At 62.4% G+C, this 21,463-nt stretch overlaps 2 protein-coding genes across 9 annotated transcripts in view; one reads left to right on the plus strand and one right to left on the minus strand.

Annotated features, from left to right (window-relative positions):
- The first annotated feature begins 240 nt into the window (after window positions 1–240).
- Window positions 241–12,706, plus strand: DGAT1 (diacylglycerol O-acyltransferase 1). 5 transcript variants are annotated; one of them, XM_049853775.1, is made up of 17 exons: window positions 415–2,593; window positions 4,540–4,724; window positions 5,030–5,117; window positions 7,321–7,361; window positions 7,471–7,556; window positions 7,642–7,694; window positions 7,852–7,957; window positions 8,084–8,323; window positions 8,627–8,730; window positions 8,818–8,856; window positions 9,585–9,626; window positions 9,706–9,750; window positions 9,829–9,941; window positions 10,021–10,086; window positions 10,926–11,067; window positions 11,164–11,226; window positions 11,308–12,706. In XM_049853775.1, the coding sequence occupies exons 1-17, from the start codon at window positions 2,417–2,419 to the stop codon at window positions 11,461–11,463; spliced, it is 1,746 nt and encodes a 581-aa protein (XP_049709732.1). In that variant the 5' UTR covers window positions 415–2,416; the 3' UTR covers window positions 11,464–12,706. The 5 variants fall into 5 exon arrangements, with proteins under 5 accessions (XP_049709735.1, XP_049709736.1, XP_049709732.1 ...); XM_049853777.1 differs by having other exon boundaries at window positions 10,980–11,067; XM_049853776.1 differs by having other exon boundaries at window positions 8,818–8,838.
- Window positions 12,707–13,041: 335 nt separating this feature from the next.
- HSF1 (heat shock transcription factor 1) overlaps window positions 13,042–21,463 on the minus strand; it is a 29,948-nt gene continuing 21,526 nt past the window's right edge. The window contains exons 2-14 of one of the 4 annotated variants that reach the window (XM_049853781.1): window positions 18,660–18,768; window positions 17,393–17,529; window positions 16,852–16,976; window positions 16,244–16,319; window positions 16,100–16,161; window positions 15,930–16,026; window positions 15,697–15,833; window positions 15,297–15,566; window positions 14,778–14,864; window positions 14,015–14,120; window positions 13,883–13,948; window positions 13,711–13,780; window positions 13,043–13,625 (exon numbers count right to left, since the gene is read on the minus strand). In XM_049853781.1, the coding sequence (XP_049709738.1) occupies window positions 13,420–13,625; window positions 13,711–13,780; window positions 13,883–13,948; window positions 14,015–14,120; window positions 14,778–14,864; window positions 15,297–15,566; window positions 15,697–15,833; window positions 15,930–16,026; window positions 16,100–16,161; window positions 16,244–16,319; window positions 16,852–16,976; window positions 17,393–17,529; window positions 18,660–18,768 (1,548 nt within the window). In that variant the 3' untranslated portion in view covers window positions 13,043–13,419. Of the gene's footprint in view, window positions 13,626–13,710; window positions 13,781–13,882; window positions 14,121–14,777; window positions 14,865–15,296; window positions 15,567–15,696; window positions 15,834–15,929; window positions 16,027–16,099; window positions 16,162–16,243; window positions 16,320–16,851; window positions 16,977–17,392; window positions 17,530–18,659; window positions 18,769–21,463 lie in introns of all 4 variants that reach the window. The other 3 variants (XM_049853780.1, XM_049853783.1, XM_049853782.1) reach the window with 3 other exon arrangements.

The following is a 21,463-nucleotide window of genomic DNA, read 5'->3' on the forward strand; positions in this document are numbered from 1 at the left end:
GGAGCGGCGGCCCGGGGAGGAGGAGCGGCGACCCGGAGAGGAGGAGCGGCGGCCCCCGGGGAGGAGGAGCGGCCCCGGGGAGGAGGAGGAGCGGCGACCCGGGGAGGAGGAGGAGCGGCCCCGGGGAGGAGGAGCGGCGGCCCGGGGAGGCTGGTGACGCGCGTGGGCGGAGCGCGGCGGGCGGGCTCGGGCGCCCGGGCTACGGCGGCCGGCAGGGGGCGGCGGCGGCCGTTGGCGGCGGAGCGGAGGCGGGGCCGCGGCCTTGCGCGCGGGGAGGCGGCGGGCGCGAGCACTTGGCCGCGGCGAGGAGCGGCGAGGCCATGGGGGACCGCGGCGGCGCGGGCGGCTCCCGGCGCCGGAGGACGGGTCCGCGGCCCTCGAGCCAGGCGGCGGAAGAGGCGGTGCGGGGAGCGCCCGCGGGCCCCGACGTGGGCGCCGGGGGGGACGCGCCGGCCCCGAATCCGGACAAGGACGGGGACGCTGCGGGGGGCAGCCCCCGGGAGCTGAGGTAACGGTGTGCCTGACCCCTAAATTCGGAACTGCCCCCGGCGCCCCGGCTTCCGCGACCCTCTCCGGTCCCCCAGGAGTGGCGGGAGCCGCGCGTGCTCTAGTCCGAGAGCCTGATCCCAGACTTCGCTTGGACCGCGCGGGTCCCCGCGGGGAAACTGAGACTTAGGGAAGGGCGACCTGCCAAGGTCACTCAGGCGCGGGCGCGGAGCTGAAGGGACCCCGGTGCCAGCCCCACCCGCAGACCCCCCCGTCTGTGCATTCTCAGGTGTGCGGGTGGGGGGCTCCTCCTTGAGCCTTGGTGGGCTTGCTCAGCGCCCTGCAGAAGTCTCTGCTGTCTGGCAGGAGAGAGATGGGTTTGGGGCCCCTTCTGAGATCTAGGAGAAGTGCCTTGGCGGTTAAGGAAGGCTTCCAGAGGAGGGCAGGGCAGGCAGGTGGGGAGGGGGCCGGCAGGAGCCCGGGACTGTGTGTGTACAGGAACGCTGGTGTCCGTGTGTTTCTGCCCAGGGCCAGCGGCAGTGCAGAAAAATAAGTTCTCATTCCTGCAGACCCACCAGAGGGTGGTCTTCACAGGGGTCCCTTCCTTCCTGTCTTGGACACCCTTACCGAGTGGCTGCCCAGCCAGGGTCCTGCTCATGTGACAGAAAGACAGAGTTGGGTCTGGTAGAGGGACTCTGGTAGCTGTGGTTCAGGAGACAGGCTTGGAGTGGACATCCCACAGGTGGGTGCCCTGCTTAGCTGATGACGGATGGTGTGCCTGGGGGTGCAAGCTTGGGCATCGGTTCTCCCCTCTAAGCTGACCCTGGTGGTCCCTTTGCCTTTCTTACCCCACTTCTGGCCTTCACCCTGGCCTAGGGGCCCTTGAGGCTCTGGTTTAGGGAGCAGCTGAAGGGATAGAGATTATCAAGGAGGAAGTGGGTGATTGGTCAACTGGTTGACAAGGGTTTCTTCTCTGAGTAAGCAAGAACTGAGGATGTCTTCATCAGACACTGTGGGTGGGGCTTGGGGGGTACACCCTGGAGCCAGGGTGCAGGCACTGCCCCTGTCCTTGGGGTGCTCACAGTCCACCTGGGAGATAAGATAGCCTCAGAGCTAGGCAGGCATGGAACAGGGAGCAGTGTGAGCAAAGGTCAGGAGGCACCATGGGGCCAGAGATGTGGATCTACCCAGAGGGGGCTTCCTTCCTGTGGACCAGGGCTGGGGGTGCTGAGGGGGCTGGCCCAGTACCTCCTGCCTGGAACGGAGGTTCCTGGTGCTCATCTCTGCTAACTAACCAAGTTCTCTCCTGGAGGCAGGGGGAGGGTCTGTGTGATTTCTGGCGGGGATGGGAATTGGGGTCGTTTGTGTGAGATGGGGGTTCCAGCGCTGGGCAGAGCTGACCCCTGGGAGAGGTAGGCAGAGCAGTCACTTTCCTGCTTTGCTCCGACCAGATGGCCAGCAAACCTCTTCTGTACTTCTGCTGGTTTGGGGCTGGGGTGAGGCCAGGAAGCGGGAGCCCTGGGGAGGATACGGTGGGACCCTGCTGGGGGTCTAGAGACATGCCGGCTCTGTGTACTTGTCCCTGGAGCCTTGCTTTGGCTGCCCTCTTGGATGTGGCCAAGCCACTCCTTTTGTCACCCTCCCACACCTGCCCCCCGGCCCTTCCTCATGATTCCCTGTGCTCTGGGCCTCTTCCCCTCCCCCAGACTTCCTGCTCACTTTGGGCTGAACAGGGGTTCAGCCTGAGTGTGAGCTCCTTTCTTCTGGCTGTGGCAAGGTGAGGCTGTGGGGTGAAACCAAAGGGACTCCTTTTTGCTCTGCCCCTCGGCCCACCACTTCCAGGCTCTATGCATCATCCCCAGTGCCCAGGACTCCTGCAGGCCCTCAGACATGGCCTCTAGGCAGGGCCTTCAGGGGTGTTTGTCCCAGAATGCCTTCTCAGTCCACCTGTGGCCCAGAGGCTGTTGGGCAGGAAGTATACAGGACGCGGCTGCTGGCGGGGAGGCTGAATTCTGTCTGCCGCTGTGCTGTGCTGCGTCCTGGCCCCGACGGACTCGTCTCCACACTCGGGCAGTCTTCGAACCCTGACAAGCCTCTGCGTGCCCTGGTGTGCATGGGGGACAGTTATGCCTGCTCACAGTGTTAACTTGGGATCGGGAGAGACAATAGGGGAAGTCAGTGCAGGGCTGGCTGGTGGCCTGGGATCTGGGTGAGCTCAGAGCGCGATCATGAAGGCAGTCCTGATCCCTGTCCTCCGGGCTAGGCCCTGTGGGAGGTGGGGTCTGGGAGTGGGTGGGGGAGAGGGTGGCAGTGAGGGCTCTGGCATGCTGGCACCGTCACCTGCTGCCCCCTGTGCCACTTGCAGCTGATCACACCGCAGGGCTGGGCCTTTGGACCTAGTGGGAAGTGGGCATCCTCCTGGGGCAGGGGACCCCTGACCTGTGGGGTTGGGGTTGGGGGTGGCCAGGAGGCCTGTGGAGGCACCCCAGAAGGTAGGCATGGGTGGGTGGGGGAAGGTGTGGAAAGCCTGGCTCAAGGTTTTACATGGAGAGCGATCTGGGGCTTTCAAGGGAGGGGGGACGTGAAAAATGCTTTCATGAGATTGTCTAATGTCAGATTCGCTGTTTTCTTTGAGACTGCCACAGATAAAGTCAGCACGGCCTGGTGGCCCAGGGGGTAGGGGTCACCACTTGTGTGAGCCATATAAGCCCAAGGAGGCTGGGCAGGGTCTTTGGGGATAGTTTTGATGAGCACAAATGGGCTTGAAACTTGGCAGGGGAGGCAGTGGGGATGAAAGATAAGGGACAGCTGTGGGTTCAGGGAGACTGTCCTCGCAGGAAAGGTGGGCCTTGCACCTGCTCGCCTCCAGGTGCTGGTGGACAGGCACAGACCCAGCCTCCTGCTTGCATTGGGAAGGGCACCCAGTGGCCAGTTGGAGGTGCAGCTTCAGTGGGAGGGGGAGGGTTCAGGTTCAGGGTGGGGCTCGTCTGATCCAGGTGGAGGTTACAGCCCCACTGTGTGGCCCAGGACAGGCCTGGGGGAGGGGGCAAGGGAGAGCCCTGGAGGAGCTGCCCCAGGTTGGTGCTTAGAGAGGTGCCTGCTGGCACGTGGCACTGGGGGTCAGGCCAGAGTGGGGTGGGCCGGGCAAGGTGGCAGACCTTGATCTGGGCAGGCAGAGGTCAGCCTGTTGCCACTGCCCTGGCGAAGGCTTGGGGGAGCAGCCCCTCCTGGAGCCCAGTGCTCACCTCCAGCACTCGCTTCTGGTGCACTGAGCCTCGCTTCAGTGCTCCTGACCCATGCCCCCAGCATCCTCCGGTACGTCTTACCCTGTACTCCCAGCCCTGTGCCCCCATCCAGAGCGGAAGAGAGGCCCTGCCCTCTCCTCTTACAAAACGGAGTAGCCCTTGATCAAGGCCTCAGTGGGGCTCCCCTGCCAGGCTTCCTGGGGAGAAACAGCTATGGGCTGGAGGCACCAGGGGCACAGCTGTGTGGGCTCTAGGGCTCTGGTTCCAGGGAGGCCCTGGGGTACACCCTCCTCTGGGCCAGGCACCCCTCCCCTACCTGCTTCGTTCAAATGGGCAGAGACTGGAGGGTCTGTAGCAGTGGAAGTTTCCTCTGCCCCGGGCCTATCTTTGTCGGGGGCATGAGAGGTGGCCTTTGGCCTGAGCCCTAGCCCAGCCCCTGGGTGCACAGGTGGGGGCTGGGCTCCTGCCTGAGCCCTCCTCATGGTTGGGTTTGTTCCCCAAGGGGGCTTTTCAGCCCTGGAAGGATACAGGACCCCTGAGTTAACGGCCAGGCTGTGATTTTTCAGAAACTTGAGAAAAGCAAGGAGGCCAGGTCCCACCCAGGGAGGTGTTGGTCAGGCCAGGGCTCAGGCCTGGGATCCTTCCCCACATGACTTGCATGGCCAGTGAGGGGACAGAGGTGCAGCTGGGTGTGGGGTTTTGCAGGGCGCTGGATGAGCAACTGAGTGAGGCCAGCCTCAGTGCCCTGCCCTGCATCCTGTGGACGCCCAGGGTGGACTCTTTCTATGGCTCCAATGTCTCTGTGTAGCCAGGGCATGGCAGCAGCCAGAGGCCCTGGAACAATGCTGGGGATCCTTGCCTGGGAGTGCCCGCCTCCACAAAGCTGAGCCCCTCCAGCAGCCCAAGGGGCAGGCCTGTCAGTGGTCCCCGAAGCTCTGCCCGCTATAGGCCAAGTGGCCCTTCTCAATTGCATACCACTGTCTTCTTCCAGCTGTAAGTGGGGCCCTGGGCATGTGGGGCGGAGAGTGTTTAGGGTAGGTGTGTGTATCAGGACTGGTGGGTCAGGACAAAGGGCTCAGCTCAGATGGAGGGGCTGGGTTTGGCCTCACTCCGGCCAAATCTTCCGGTCCCTGCTGGTGAGCTCTTGGGCTTGGTGGCAGCCACATGTGCTGTGGCCCTGCCCTAGCTCCCTGTGAAGTCCTCAATGCCTGGGGTCAAGGCAGCCCAGGGGACCCAGGCCGCTGGCTGCCTGCTCTGCTCATGGGCCTCACCAGGTGTCTCATCTCCTGCCCTGCCAGCTGCCACCGCCTTCAGGAGTCCTTGTTCAGCTCTGACAGTGGCTTCAGCAACTACCGTGGCATCTTGAACTGGTGTGTGGTGATGCTGGTGAGTGGGGCTCCACTGACTGTGGCGCTGGCCACCTGGCCCAGGTTCTGTTAAGGCACTGGTGGGCCCAAGGAACGGGCCCAGGAGCACATGTGGGGCTGGTGTGGGGAGGGCTCAGCAGCTTTCCCTGCAGCGGCCACAAGTGGGCTCTGTGGGCCAACACATGGTGTGCCTCCTACTTAAACCCAACAGTCCAGAGGGTGATGGGGGCGCTGCTGACTGGGTGTTGGGGGCTTGCCTGAGTCTGGGGTGGTGACACCGGGACAGAAAACCTTTGTGCTGTGAGCTGGGCCTACAGAGTAGAGGACTTTCTCTGGAGGCTTTGCCGGACGGGTGTCGGCCCATGGAGACAGGGAGGGGACAGGCTGGGTGACCACTGGGCAGGTGGCCCTGGGCTGTGGAGGGCCTTGGGGCTGTGGCTGGGGGCACATGGTGGATATAAAGCCTCCCTGGAAAGGTGTCTGAGGGGCGTCTATGGGGCCCTCGTGGGCGTGGCTGGGGCCCAGTCCACCAGCTGGGAGAGAGCAGCGCTGAGAGGTTGGCTTGTGGTACTTACTGCTGGAGCCTGGATTTTGGCTAGGCCACCCAGGCCCCAACTCTGTCCCCAGCCCCTACCTCCCTATCCTGGGGGTAGGAGGCTCCCTGTAAGGTGAGTCGGCAGCACCTCTGCCTTACCCTGTGGCCTATGCACCATGGTGAGTGTCTTGGAGAGGGGCCCACTGCCTCTTAGCAAGCAGCCTCTTTCAGGCTGGCCCTTGATGGTGCCAGGACCAGGCCGCCCTGCCCTGGAAGCAGTTGGCATCCAGGGCTCTGAGGGGCAGGGAGAGTCAGGCCTCTCTGGGCTGACCCTCTGCTGTTCAGGGCTGATCTGGCCTGTGGTCCTGACCCCTGACCCCTGCCCAGATGTATTGCACCTGCTCTTGGGCAGGGTGCCTGTGGGGAAAAGGCTCTATACACCATACCCTGCCTGCAGTCTCAGCCACCTGTAGTGGGGGTCATACAGCCTGGTGGCAGGAAGCAGGGGGCAGTGATGTGTTCTTGGCCCTCCAGAGGCCATTTCTGGCCACGGGGTGGCTCTGTCAGGAGGCACTGTTTGTCTCCCAGCAGTCCTATGGGCCGGCCAGGCCCTATGAGCAGCCCCAGAACCTTTCCCTTCTTGTGGCCATCTTGTCCCTGTGGAAGATTGCAGTCTATGTGCTGGGCTCCCGCTGCCCCACGGTGGTCTGGACCTCGAGGTGGGCGCCATGGGTGCCACCATTGGCAACTACAGCTCCCGCCTGCTGTGGGTCCTGACAGGATAGGCCACTACCAGGTGGTGACTGTAGGCCCCTGTGTGTGTCTGGCAGAGGCAGGCAGAGCAGCCCTGCAGTTGGCCCTGTGTCTTCTGCTGCTGCCTTCCTTGGGCCCCCCAGTGAGGGCCACCCACCAGTGACCCCTTGGCTGCACTGCCTGTCACAGTACTCATCATGGGCTGGGCTCTAGGGATAGGCGGGCTTACGGAAGTGCCAGAGGTGCCCGTGGGCCGGTGAGGAGGTCCCTGTCCCCTCAGAGGCCAGGCACCCCCAGCCCCAGGCTGGAATCAGGATCCACTTTGGATGAGGGCTCAGGTCCTTGGAAGCTGCTTTGGGGCTAGGCACCTGGGGTGTGGGTGCTGCTGGCAGCAGCTGAGCAGGGCAGGGGACACAAGCAGCTCTCTCCATCCCTTCGCCTGGTCCCTCACTGTCCCCCAGTGCCTGGGCTCCTTTGCTGCAGCCTCTTGCCTCATGGCTGGAGGGGGCAGGTGCTGATCATGCTGTCCCACCTCTGCCCAGCGTGCCCTGGGCAGGGGAGGTGCCCTTCCACTCCTCAGCTTGTATCACCAGGAGGGACTGTCCCCTGGTACACTGCTTCTCTGGGGGGCAGTCTTGGGCTTTGGGGCTGTATGCCCTCACCAGTTTAGGGGCAGGCAAGGGCTTTGGAACAGCTCGTGGGTGCTGGTGCTAGGGCTGTTCCCTCTGTGGTTGGGACCCTTCCTGTGGACAGAATGGCAGTCACCTCTGCTTGCTCCAGCACTGACGTGGGGAGAGGTGGGTAGGCAGCCAGCAAGGGGTCCTCCTGCAGGACTGGTGCTGCACCACCCTGTCCCTGGCTTTACCTGACAAATGCTGGGGGTGCCCCTTGGCCGGGGCTAACGGGGGTGTAACCCCTGCCCTCTCTCTTTCAGATTTTGAGCAACGCTCGGTTGTTTTTAGAGAACCTCATCAAGTGAGTCCCTCACAGCCCCTCCTCGCGTGGTCTGCCCCAGGCAGGTCCTACCCACTGTGGCCCCACCTACAGGGCTCAGGCCCCACCCACCATCCCTCCACTCCCCCAGGTACGGCATCCTGGTGGATCCCATCCAAGTGGTGTCTCTGTTTCTGAAGGACCCCTACAGCTGGCCCGCCCTGTGCTTGGTTATTGGTGAGCTGGGCACTGGGGAGGGGCTTTGGGTGGGGACGTTTAGACACTCCGGTCTTGAACCTACCATTGGCGTTTTTGTCCCCAGTGGCCAACGTCTTTGCTCTGGTTGGATTCCAGGTTGAGAAACGTTTGGCAGTGGTAAGAAGTGCCCCTTGCCGCCTACCATGGTCCCCACTTACCTGTCTAGCTGTCCCCACCAGTGCGGGGGCTCCGAGCCAGGACTGCATGTACTTTTCATCAGAGGCCCGAGGGGACTGAGTGCCCTGGCTGAGCTCCTGCCCCCTCCCTGCCACAGGGGGCCCTGACGGAGCGGGCAGGGCTGCTGCTGCACGTGGCCAACCTGGTCACCATTCTCTGCCTGCCAGCGGCAGTGGCCTGCCTGGTGGAGTCCATCACTCCAGGTGTGCCCCGTCCCATCCCCTCCCCGTTCTGGGTGTCCGCAGGAGAGCCCTGGCCAGCGGTGGCTCCTTTGGGCCGGGGCTCCCTGGAGGATAGGACTGCGCTCCCAGCCTGCCTCTCTCCTGCAGTGGGCTCCGTGTTGGCGCTGTTCGTGTATACCAACCTCTTCCTTAAGCTTTTCTCCTACCGCGACGTGAACCTGTGGTGCCGTGAGCTCAGGGCCGGGGCCAAGGCTGGTGAGAGGCAGCCAGGGGCTGGGGCCCGCACGGTCAGCCTGAGGGCCCAGCTCGGGGCCTCTGCAGACAAGAAGGCCAACGGGGCTGCAGCACAGCCCTCCGTGAGCTACCCAGACAACCTGACCTACGGAGGTGAGCGCTTCGGGGCGGGGCTTAGAGGAGGCGGGGTCCAGACGGCAGGGGTCTGGAGGAAGGTGGGGCCTGTGGGGCGGGGCCAAACGGAAGGTGGACCCCCCCCGGGGGGTGGGGCTAAGGGGAAGGTAGACACGGAGGAGCGGGACTACGGGAAAGGCAGGTCTTGGGGATCGGGGTAAGGGGCAGGCGGGGCCAGGCCGAGAGGAAGGTGAGCTCCCCTGAGGGCAGGACTAGAAGGCAGCCGGAGGGTCATGACCGTACCGGCGGGTCCCGGTGCCAGCCCACCTGTCCCCCTTTCAGACCTGTACTACTTCCTCTTTGCCCCTACCCTGTGCTACGAGCTCAACTTTCCCCGCTCGCCCCGGATCCGGAAGCGCTTCCTCCTGCGGCGGCTCCTGGAGATGGTGAGCGGGGCCGCGGGAGGCTGGGTGAGCGCCCGGGAGGCACTCGGCGGCCTGCGGCTCAGCGGGCTGCTCTGCTTCCCTCCTCAGCTGTTCTTCACGCAGCTTCAGGTGGGGCTGATCCAGCAGGTACGGGGCGGAGGGGGGCGGGGCTCGGGGCGGGGCGGCGGGGGGCGGGGTTAGGGGCGGGGCGGCGGGGGCGGGCGGGGCGGAGAGGGGCGGGGCTCGGGGCGGGGGCGGAGAGGGGCGGGGCTAGGGGCGGAGCGGAGAGGGGCGGGGCGGCGAGGGGCGCGGGGCGGGGCGGCGAGGGGCGCGGGGCGGGGAGGCGAGAGGCTCGGGGCGGGGCGGAGAGGGGCGGGGCGGGGTGGCGAGGGGCGCGGGGTGGGGCGGAGAGGGGCGGGGCGGGGTGGCGAGGGGCGCGGGGCGGGGCGGCGAGGGGCGGAGAGGGGCGGGGCGGCGAGGGGCGGAGAGGGGCGGGGCTCGGGGCGGGGGCGGAGAGGGGCGGGGCTAGGGGCGGAGCGGAGAGGGGCGGGGCGGCGAGGGGCGCGGGGCGGGGCGGCGAGGGGCGCGGGGCGGGGAGGCGAGAGGCTCGGGGCGGGGCGGAGAGGGGCGGGGCGGGGTGGCGAGGGGCGCGGGGTGGGGCGGCGAGGGGCGCGGGGCGGGGTGGCGAGGGGCTCGGGGCGGGGCGGAGAGGGGCGGGGCGGGGCGGCGAGGGGCGCGGGGCGGGGCGGAGAGGGGCGGGGCGGGGTGGCGAGGGGCGCGGGGCGGGGCGGCGAGGGGCTCGGGGCGGGGCGGAGAGGGGCGGAGAGGGGCGGGGCGGAGGGGCGCGGGCCGACGCTGTGCCCCCTCCCTTGCAGTGGATGGTGCCCACCATCCAGAACTCCATGAAGCCCTTTAAGGTGAGCGGCTGGGGCCGTCCTGGGCCGGGCGGTGGGGGTCCGGCGGCCGAGGGCCGGCTGACCGCTGTCTCCGCCGCAGGACATGGACTACTCCCGTATCATCGAGCGCCTCCTGAAGCTGGCAGTGAGCGGGCCGGGCGGGGGCCGGGCGGGGGCCGGGCGGGCCGGGGGCGTTCTGGAACCCACAGCTGCCCTCGCGCAGGTCCCCAATCACTTCATCTGGCTCATCTTCTTCTACTGGCTCTTCCACTCCTGCCTGAACGCCGTGGCTGAGCTTATGCGGTTTGGAGACCGGGAGTTCTACCGGGACTGGTGGTGGGTGGCCTTGGCCCGGCCGGGGGCTGGGGGCGGGCATGGTCGTGCGCACGGGGCACTCCTGTTCTCTCATCCCCAGGAACTCGGAGTCGGTCAGCTACTTCTGGCAGAACTGGAACATCCCTGTCCACAAGTGGTGCCTCAGGTGGGTGGAGTGTGTGCACAGGTGCACTTGAGTGCAGGAGTGTGGTGTACAAAAGTATGTACACCTGTGTGGTCACGTGCTAGGGTGGGCACCCTTGGGTGTGCTGTTTGTGTACACCTGTGTGGTCATGTGGTAGGGTGGGCACCCTTGGGTGTGCTGTGTGTGTGTACCTGTGTGCTCATGTGCTAGGGTGGGCACCCTTGGGTGTGCTGTGTGTACACCTGTGTGCTCACATGCTAGGATGGGCACCCTTGGGTGTGCTTTGTGTGTACACCTGTGTGCTCATATGCTAGGGTGGGCACCCTTGGGTGTGCTGTGTACACCTGTGTGCTCACGTGCTAGGGTGGACACCCTTGGGTGGGCTTTGTGTGTACATCTGTGTGCTCACGTGCTAGGGTGGGCACCCTTGGGTGTGCTGTGTGCGTACACCTGTGTGCTCACGTGCTAGGGTGGGCACCCTTGGGTGTGCTGTGTGTACACCTGTGTGCTCACGTGTTAGAGTGGGCACCCTTGGGTGTGCTGTGTGTACACCTGTGTGCTCACGTGTTAGGGTGGGCACCCTTGGGTGTGCTGTGTGTACACCTGTGTGCTCACGTGTTAGGGTGGGCACCCTTGGGTGTGCTGTGTGTACACCTGTGTGCTCACGTGCTAGGGTGGGCACCCTTGGGTGTGCTGTGTGTACACTTGTGTGCTCACATGCTAGGATGGGCACCCTTGGGTGTGCTTTGTGTGTACACCTGTGTGCTCATATGCTAGGGTGGGCACCCTTGGGTGTGCTGTGTACACCTGTGTGCTCACGTGCTAGGGTGGGCATCCTTGGGTGTACTGTGTGTTTGCAGATGTGTACGTATGGACCTAGGTTTCCATCCCATCGTGGTCCTTTCTGTCTGCAGACACTTCTACAAGCCCATGCTCCGAAAGGGCGTCAGCCCAGGGATGGCAAGGATAGGGGTGTTCCTAGCCTCCGCTTTCTTCCACGAGGTCAGTGCAGGCGGGCCGCCTCCATCTGCGGCCACGGGAGGGGCCCCCCCGGGGCGGGGCGTGAGGCCTGCTGACGAGCTCCCCCTCTCTCCGCAGTACCTGGTGAGCATCCCCCTGCGGATGTTCCGTCTCTGGGCGTTCACGGGCATGATGGCTCAGGTGAGTGTCCCGCCCTCCCTCCCCCACCCACCATCCACCCCCGGGCCAAGTGAAAGTCTAATTTTGGCCGCCTACCCCCAGGTCCCGCTGGCTTGGATCACTGGCCGCTTCCTCCAGGGCAACTACGGCAACGCTGCCGTGTGGCTAACGCTGATCATTGGGCAGCCGGTGGCGGTGCTCATGTACGTCCATGACTACTACGTGCTCCACCATGAGGCTGCGACGACGGGCGCCTGAGCCTTCCGGCTGCCCACTCCTGCCCACCACCCACCGCCCAGAGCTGGGGTGGGGATGGGGGCGACTCCCCGCAGGCCTCCTGTCCTCCTCCCTGCCAGGAGACCTCTGCCAGTACGGGACCCCCGTCCCACTCAGGAATCACACTGTAGCAGGGGGCGGGTGGGTAGGGCCACCGCCTGCGGTTTCTACAGATTGTGCTCACTGGGCTGCGTGTGTTATTAAAGCGCTGTCTGGAGCGAGTCCCTTGCCTGCTGGGGGCAGCTGCCTGTCGGGTCAGGAGTCAGGGGCCATCAGCCTCACCCCGCTTGCTGTGCCCCACCACGGAACTCTCTGGAGAGTTTGAGCTCCACAGTGCCCCTCGCTACCTGGCAGGGACCGCGCAGCACCGCCTGGCTGAGCCCCTGCAGGGAGCACGGAGGGCGGCTGGCAGGGGGTGACACAGCCTGCCCCGCATCAACCGGTTTCATAGGGGCGCTGCCCCTGCTGGCCCCCCACGGGTTGGGTAGGCGCACTCCACTGCGGGAGCCCCAAACGGGCTCAGTGGGCTTTTAGGAAGTGGACCTGTGGTTTGCGGGTGATGCGGAGCTGGGGCAGACATAGAAACTCTCCGTGTCCACTCTCCACTCAGTGTCTGATGGGCAGGGACTCCCCACAATGAAGACTGATCCCAATAGGTGGGCCTACTGGCTGAGGCACTCACCTAGGGGCAGATGGTGCCTTCACCCCGGACACCCGGGGGGGTCCCGGAATGGGGCTTGTCACCCCCCTCTCCAGGAACAGGCTCTCTGCCCTCCTGCCCTGTGCTGGGCCGAGTGGTCCTCTGATGGGGGTCTTGTTCCCCAGGCCCTGACACCCACCCAGCTAGATGTGAGGCTGCGACCTTGGTGGTGGAGGGAGATGGGGACAGCCTTGGCCCCAGGTGCCCTGACCCTTCAACTGTGGCTGGACAAGGCTTAAGGGAGGGCTGGGTGCGTGCAGGTGGCAGGCACCCTCAGGACTTGGCTACCCCAGCTCCATCCTGCATCTGTGACCCCAGGGTCATCTCTGCTCTGGGCCACTGAGGTGAGGACCACCTCCCACTCTGTCTTGGCCACCCTCCTTGAGGCTGGCACCAAGTCCTCTCTTTGCCCCATGGCAGAGGCTCGCCTGCTGACCCTGGGGGCCGTCCAGGTGGCCAGCACCTCAGTATGTGGGAAGGGCTCTTCTTGGGTGTCCTCAGGCCAGAGTGACATCAGGGCCTGGAGGAAAGTGCAGGGTGGCACCTCAGCCATCCTGTTGGTGGGGTCAAGACCTGGCCACCTCCCTTCTGCTTGTTCTGTCCCTGGCCTTGGTAAGAGTGAACTCCCAAGGACTCTTGTCTCCAGGCCACTGCCCTCCCTCTGGAGCCTACTCTGAGCCCTCAATAAAGACCCTGGGCAAACACTACCCTGGCCATCTGGCCGCTCAGTGTGCGGGGGGCATCTACCCCCCGTGGCCACCATGGCCTAGCCTCTGGGCCCCTCCCAGGCCACCCCTCCTCACTGTACCCACTTCCCACCTCCTCAGCTTGGGGTGGGAGGAAGCACACAGACACGGGGGCCTTAAGCGTAGAGCATGTTGTTTATAGATCTCCGTCCGTGTGTGTCTGCGAATCTCTACAGAAGGGAGTGGGACTTCTCTGTAAAAATTCAAAATACAACTCTGACTATGAACAACAGCAGGGCCAGTCCAAAGTGTGGCTGCCAAGCCCCCCCTTAGATCAGGGGGCTCACAGGGCTGGAAGTGAAGGCACCGGGCTGGGCAGGTCCCGGGACTGCGTCACCCTGACCCAGGTGGGGTTGCGGCGGGGCTGCCAATTGGCCGCTCCCAGCCTGCCCCGCAGGTCCTCTTTCTGCCCCAGGACCCTGGTCCTGGGCCCTCGGCCAGCCCTGAGCTGGGGGGAGGGTGGGTGGCCCCACCTGGCTCCTCCTTGGGCCTCTAGGAGACGGTGGGGTCCTTGGCTTTGGGGGGCTCAGAGCCTGTCAGCAGGGAGATGGTGGGGTCTTCTGCGTAGTCATCCCCCTCAGAGAAGTAGGAGCCCTCCCCCAGCTCGAAGAGCACGGGCAGGTCGCTGCCACCCACATCCATCGGCCCAGGGTCCACCAGGAACAGGGGCTGCGCTGTGTAGTGCACCAGCTGCTTCCCTGTGGGGGGGTCCATGGGTCAGGGTGTGGGTAGGGTCAGAGTGGGGCCAGGGGTGGGGGCGGGGCGGCAGGGGAAGCCGCTCACCTGAGTCCAGGCTGCTGCTCTCTGCCTCCAGAGGCCGTGGTGGCTCCTGGGGGGATAGGAGCTCCTGGATCTGCCAGCCGCAGGGAGGGGGCACATGAGGGCTCTTACTGCCTTGCTCCTCACCCACTCCACCCTGCTCCCCCACTCTTCCCCCAACCCTGCCCCCACACACGCTGGCCAGGCTGCTGTCCAGGTCTGGCAGGCTCATGTCCGGCACGGTCACCGAGGGGTTGAACAGCTGTGGGAAAAGGGCAGTTAGGGGCTGTGCCCAGAATGGGGCGGGGTGGGGAAGGCAGGCACTCACGTCCATCAGGGCGCTGGTGTCCACACTGAACCCGTGGCTGCTCAGCATGGTCTGCAGGTTGTCGAGGTTGGAGTCCATGGCATCTAGGTGGTCACTGAGCTCGTTCCTGGCCCAGGTGAGCAGGAGGTGGGTGAAGTGTAGCCCAGGCACCCCGGACAGCCCTCAGAGCATAGCCTCCCTTGCCACAGTAGCCTGCTGGCTCGGGCGGTTGGAGTCCCTGGTGCATGGTGGGCTCACCAGGAGCCCCTGCACTGGTGGGGGCCAGGCAGGGCTATGGGGCAGTGTGTGGTGGACCTGCCTGTTGCCATGAGGCCAGCAGGCCCCTCGGTGGTTTTGTTCCGGGGACAGGCTGGACAAGGCCTCGCCTTTGCACTTGGGACAAATTTCGGACAGAGGACAACGAAGACTTATGTTAGGTACAGGGCTGTGGGCAACCCGTTTCACTGGATTGCCTGGCTCACCTGGGCCCTGTGACAGCCCCAGTAGCCCAGAGCAGGGGCACTGGCCCCAGCACAACAGCCTGGGTGCCAAGCAAGGGCGTCAGGTTAGAGGGCTCATCCCCAGAACAGCACTGACTTAGACGGCTGGCTTCTGCCCAGGGGTCAGCGCAGATGCAGACCCGAGGCCACTCCCTTGACAGAGGGCCCAGGATGCCTGCCCGCCACTGGGCAGGGCTGAGTACCCGAGCACAGGCCAGGCTCTGGTGAGGGAGGACCGGAACTCTGGTGGAGCCCTCCTCCCTCCCGGGTGGGGCGGCGCTAACCCTGGCTGGACTCGGCCATGCAGAGAGGAAGAGGAGGGGCAGGGGAAGAGGCGGGCGACCCCAGACATCTGTGGAGCGCGAGCCCAACTGCAAGATACAAAGACAAGAACCCCCGATTGCAGGGGGCCGGGCAGCTCCGCCCCACCCTCGCTCACCCAGTCCGGGTAGCCGGGGTGAGGCCGGCTCGCTCACCATCTTCTGCCCGGTCTAAGGCCAGGGCTGGGCAGCACACAAAGGCGAGGACACGAGGGAGGATGCAAGGGAGGGCCTGTCGTGGGGTGGCCTGCCACATGCCCTGGCTCCTGCACAATGGGGGCTGCGGCTGATCTGGTTAGTGTCTGCACCCTCCTTGGCTACAAGCTCAGAGGCCGGCAAGGGCCCTCTCACCACCCAGCAGCCCTGCACCCACAGGCCCTGGGGGCGGCCTGAGGCTGGGCGGGTGTCCAGGTCCTGGACATCCTGCTGGAGCCACCTCCCCCTGCTCCCAGGGGCTTAGTGGCAGGGGTAGGGGCCACTCACTTGTCCAGGCAGGCCACACTGAGGCACTTCTCCGGGGCGGTGGCGGACAGGGGCGTGGGGTTTCGATCCCCGTCGTGTGTGGGCTGGGTGGCCGAGGGGGCGGTGGTGGGCTCGCTCTCCCGCAGGATGGAGTCGATGAGGGCAGTTGGGGACAAGGGCGTCTCCACCTCAGAGGAAGGCTGCCCGAGGCTCACCTCCTCCACCTGGGGGCTCTGAGGGGGGCTGGACGGCTCCTCCTTGACACACACCCGGGGGCTGCTGGACAGAGGCCTGGAAGGGCACGTGGATGCTCAGGGTGGGGGCGCGACCTCAGCAAGTCTTCCTGGCCAGGGCCCTACCCCACCCCCACCTCTGTCCCAGGTGGGGACTGGAGGACTGGGGAGGGTGACGTGGCCCCCACCTCTCGTCGATGCTCCCGCCTGGGGAGGCCGAGGGGCTGGCTGGAGCCAACTCAGTGATGTCGGAGATGATGGGGCCGGAGCTGGCCACGGTGTCTGGGGAGAAGAGGCTGGAGCCGCTGTAGGTGGGGGATGAGGCCTGCAAGGGAAGCCGGCTGGCGGCATGCACGCGCGGGGCCACCCCGCGCAACCTGCCTGCCCTGTGCCCACCCCACTGGTGAGGCCCAGCGCTCACCGCGAATGGGGCAGCACTGTGCACATGTTCCAGCGAGTACTGCCGGCCATACTTGGGCATGGGGTGCGCCGTGCCGCTGTCACTGAGCATCAGGGGGCTGCGGGGGAGGGGGGGTTAGTGAGGGCCTGCGCTGCGGGGCCCTTCCATGGGCAGGTGTCCCCGGGCCTCACATCTTTCTCTTCACCCCCAGGATCCGGTTTGACTGCACCAGGGAGATCAGGAACTGGATGAGCTGTCGGCAGAGAGGACCCAGTCACCTGGACGCTTGGCTAGTCTGCCCTCCCCCACCCTCCCTACCTGCCGCCAGCCCGCACCTTGTTGACGACTTTCTGTTGCTGGGCATGTTTCTGCCGCAGGCTGGCCACCTCCCTCCACAGGGCCTCGTTCTCACTGCAATGACTCAGGGTCAGCGAGGCCCTGCACTCTGCCAGGCAGGGGCTGACCATGTCTGAGCCCAGCCAAAGCCCCCAGGCAGGCTGAGAGGGACAGGTTCCAGGGACCTTGTGATGTCTGAGCCTGGCTGTCATCCTGTCCCCCCACTATGAGGATGGCCACCTGATGGGGCCGGGCGGGGGCCTGCTGGCTGTGCTACACTTCAAGGTGAGGAGCCGTAATGGACCAGTTAGGTCAGCTGGGGTGTGCACCTTGCTTGGGGGCTCCCAGGGGAGGGGCTGGGCAGAGGAGAGACCCAGGGTAGTCCTTGCTGGGTGTCCCGGCCAAGACTAAATGGGGCCTTCTAGAAACAGGGTTGTGGTGGCAGATCCCTGAACTCTACCCCTGCCCCCCAGCTCCACGTGCACTGAGGGGGCTGCCCATGCCCTATCCAGCCAAGGTACCTCACTCAGCGGGGCTGCCCGTGCCCTGTCCAGCCAAGAGACCTCACTGAGGGGGGCACCCACACCCGTCCAGCAGAGGGACCTACTGCTTCATGGCCAGCAGCTTAGAATCCATGCTTTCCTGTTTCCCCTTCATCAGCTGCACATCAGTCAGCAGCTTGGTGACACTGTCCTGGCGAATCTTTATGTCTTCGCTCTTGAGGGTGGACACCTGGGTCCCAAGGGGACAGGAGCCAGGGTCACTGGGGTGGCCCATAGCATGGGGTCTGGGATGGAGCTGTGTCCCACTGCACGGAGGAGGGGAGCAGCAGGGACACCCCGGCTCCCTGTCCAGTCACCCAGCCCCCTGCCCCCAGGACACTCAGAGGGTGGGCCCCAGCTGCTGCTGCCTGACGCTGGTCCAAGAGCAATGAAGAGGGGTGGGGAGGGGTGGCTATGGGCTCGATTATGGGGGTCTGTGACACACATGCAGTGGCCGACCTGGGCCAGCAGCCTCCTCATGCCCCGGGTCAGCCCGCACAGGACACAGAATGGATGCCACTCCCATGAGCCTCCTCCTGCCCCATGGGCTGCAAGGGGACAGGGGAGGTGGCAGGAGAGGAAGCTGCCTGGGAGACCACCACTCACGCTGGTCACTTTCCTCTTGATGTTCTCTAGGAGCTGCTCCTGTCCGCGCAGGAAGCATGGGTGCTGGAACTCAGTGTCGTCCTTCTCGGGCTTGACCAGGCCACCTTGCTCAATGTGGACCACTTTCCGGAAGCCGTCTGCATACAAGAGGGCACCTCTACGTAAGGCTGGGACCACACTGACCACAAAGGCCCGGGGCTGCTGGCTCTGCCTCTCATCCCAGGTCTCCCAGCTGGTCATATGACAGCCCTGCCAGCCTCCATCACCTTCAGAACTGTAGAGAGTGAGGCCCCACGGACAGCCTGAAGGAGTGGCCTGAGGAGGGCTAGGCTGCTCTGCACAATGGGTGCACCCCTACGTCTTTCCGCCATAGGGCACCTGAACAGTAGGGGCCCCTGCTTCTTAGGGTGGGGCAGGCTGGAGCAGGGCTGCCCAGGGCCGCAAGGCCGTGTTGGGATGTGGACACCACGTCCCTAATGGCAGCGCTGGTAACCCTCTCACCATCTCATCTCTCCACCACCTGAGTGCTGAGCCACACGCTTCCTGGTGTTCCGTGTACAGTCCTGCCCTGCCACCTCAGTGCTGGGTGGTCTCGGGCCGCTTGGCTTCTCTGAGCCTCACTGTCTTCATCTGAGAAATGGGTCACAGCTCCGACCCCATGGGCTGCCAGAGAGGCCAGAAGCAGATCATGTGCTGGGCGGGCATTGTCCCACCCTGGGTAAGCCCGAGGCAGGCCAGGCTTGGAGGCAAGCCTGAACACAGTTCTGGGCATCACAACCATGGGCACAGCTGCTACTTGCATTGAGCAAGTGAAGGCCAGGATGCTGCTCGGCCCCCGACAGCACCCAGGTCACCCCTGAGAGGGAATGGCTGGCCCGAGTGTGCACTGCTTGGTCTGCAGAAGTGTGGACCCCACCTCATCCCAGACCTCGAGGAGCTCCTGAGGCCAGAACAACTGTGAAAGGCCAAAGAAAAGCAAAGTATTCTTCTGACAATGAGGAGGCTCCTAGCTCCCATCTGGTCTTCTTAGTCACTGGACAGACATTTGTCAGAGGCAGATGGGGTCCACCAGGGACTCCGGGTTACTAAGGGGAAGGCGACAGGGATGGCAGTGGAGGAAGTGGTGGAGTGGTGAGGTGGGAGCAATGATGGGGGTGCGGATGGACACACCCTGGCCCCGGCAAACCAGAACCCTCTGGGAAGGAGAACCCCTGCCTCCACCCAGCAGAGCTTGGATCCTGGGTGGCCTGAAAGGTAGGGTACTCACACATGTTGAGCTGCCGCACGAAGCTGGCCATGTTGTTGTGCTTGAAGTACTTGGGCAGCACTTCCTTGGCAAACTGGCCCTGGTCGAACACATGGAAGCTGTTCCCGCTCTGTCAGGAGACAGGGTAGGGTCACTGTCTGAGCGCCTCATGCGGCGTGTAGCTGGGGCCACGCTCCTGCCACATAGGGCTGGAGGAAGACAGCATGTGGCCCTGCAGCCCCAGCCAGACAGGCCTCATCTCTGCCCTACAGCTTTGCCTGCGTTTTGCTGAGGTCAAATCCTGGGTGCTGGCAGCCGGGCAGCTGGAGACGCAGGCCTGTGCAGTGTGTGACCCTCTGTCCCAGGGCCTTTTCCTGATTCGGGGTGGGAGCTCCTCCAGGGCTCTGGAGGTCCCCAGATGCCAGGTTTAAATTCATCAAACACTGACTGCATGTTCCACACCCCCCGCTTTGGGACCTGCTTTGGCTTTAATCAACACGTTTCCCCTAAGAACAGCTAAGACCCCAACTGAGGCCACCAAGGAAATGCGGACTCAACTTCAGTTACTGTGGTAGAAAACACACACTGTGTTCAGAAATGCAAATTCATCATTCATCGGGCAGATGAGACAGGAAAGAGGCTGTCAAAAACTGTGTATACCCCCTTCTTCCCTCTCTTTCCTGAACTCAGTCCAAAAGCCATTAATGGGGCTACAAGGTTGGGGTCTGTGCTGGTGTAGCCAGGTGGTCCAGAGTAGGTTGTCAAAGACTGTGTGGGGTGGGGATGAGGTCAGTCAGTGGGGGGGGGGGAGGGGCAGTGTGGGTGCCAGAGCAGGACGAGAGAGCAGGGAACCCTGTCCATACAGGGCAGGGCAGATGGGCCATTGGCTGGGTACCTTCAGGATGATTTGACCCAAATAAGGACAGGACGAGGGGAGCCGGGTTTCTCACTGCTGGAGGAGGGAGTCACAGACATGGGAAGGCAGCACCTAGAATGACTCGTATGATGTAAACAGAACTACAGTATCGTTTCTAAATATGTAGAAACATAAACACAGAGGTAAACATGTGAGGTCAGTGAGAATGCGGGAAGAAGGACCTCTGAAACTTCTCTCCTCCATGAAAGCAATGAGAAAACTGGCAAATATGTCAAATTTTTCCGAATCCCGGAAATTAACCAAAGGCTTGGAGCAATCCAAGGAGCATTTATTCAAGAAAAATGGCTGAATCTCAATAAGAACAGTAAGCCTTGTGGGCCTGTTAACTTGTTCCATTTCCAGCCCCTCTCTCCAGCTCTGTACTATTTTCCCCGCAAATAACATGCCCACACATATAACGTATGGAAATGATGAAATTAAGAAAAACAGTTCTGGTTTAATGCACATATTAGTTCCATAAAAATACAGTAGTTGCCAACAGCTGGCCATCATGGAGAAAGCCAGTAGTCTGGCAGCAACCGAAGGGGAAAGCTTTGGGCTGGAACTCCTTCAAAGCCCCTTCCCAGAGAATGGTGGTTATCTGACCTGCCTGGCAGTTCTTTGGAAGACCTACTCACAAGGCTGTCTTTATCGGACTAGACCCCGAGCTCTCCCAGTCCAAAATGCCTTTTCCCTGGGGGTGTTTGTTGTAAATATTAACGGGTACTTTTTAAACCTTGTGGCTGCCTGAGGCAGTGGATAACAGGGTAAACAATAGGCTAACTGGGAATCTGGAAGGCCACATACACAAAAAGCGCTGCTCGTACGCTCAGGAGAGGTCCGAGAGGGTCCTAAGCTCTCACCTCGGGCTGAACCTGAGGTTCTGTGCAGAAGGAAGGGAAAACTAAGTCAAGATATCTGGCTGAGTGTTGAAGGAGCACCCTAACACAAAGTCCCTGGACAGAGACTGGGAAACTTGTTGGTTCCAGGTGTTTAAGGAAATCTCTGTCCAGTCATTAGGTGACCACTAAACTAACCAAGCAGAGATTTTAGTGGCCACGTACAACAAAAAATACAGACTGTACAGAATTAGTTCAGAAAAGTAACTAAATAAACAAACAAATACTAAAAGCCCTGGGGAATCAGGAGAATCTGATTTCCCGAGTTGCCACATTATATTATTTAAAATGTTCAATTTCTGACAAAAATTACAAGGCATGCCAAAAAACAAAAGCAAAAAACAACCAATAACAAACAACAAAACAAGAAAGTATGAGCCATACAAAGGAAAAAAGAGCAATCAATAGAAATTGTCCCTGAGGAAGTCCAGATGTTGGACTTACTAAAGACTTTAAAATCGGCTGTTTAAAATATGTTCAAAGAATTAAAGGAGACCAAAAAACTAAAGGGAAATATGAGAATGATGTTTCACCAAATAGAGATAATAAAGAAGCAGAGATTATACAAAAGAACCAAAGAGAGAATCTGGAGTTGAAAAGTACAATAACAGAAATAAAATTTACTAGATGGGCTCAAGAGCAGATTTGAGCCGGCAGAAGAAACCAGCAACCTAGAGGATAGGTTAAATGATATTATCCGATCTGAGGAACCAAAAGAGAAAAGGATAAAGAAAAATAAAAAGAGCTCAAGAAACTTGTAGGACACCATCAAGTATACCAACATATGCATAATGGGAGTCCCAGAAGGAAAGGAGGGAAAGGGGCAGAAAAGATATTTGAAAAAATAATGGCTGAAAACTCCCCAAATTTGATGAAAAACATTATACATACAGAAAGCTCAACAAGCTCTAAGTAGGATAACCTCAAAGAGATCCATACATAGACACATCACTATCAGACTGCCAAAAGCCAAAGATAAAGAATCTTGAAAGTACCAAGACAAAATCAAC

The sequence above is a fragment of the Elephas maximus genome, chromosome 15 (assembly GCF_024166365.1).
Source record: "Elephas maximus indicus isolate mEleMax1 chromosome 15, mEleMax1 primary haplotype, whole genome shotgun sequence".
NCBI lineage: Eukaryota > Metazoa > Chordata > Mammalia > Proboscidea > Elephantidae > Elephas > Elephas maximus.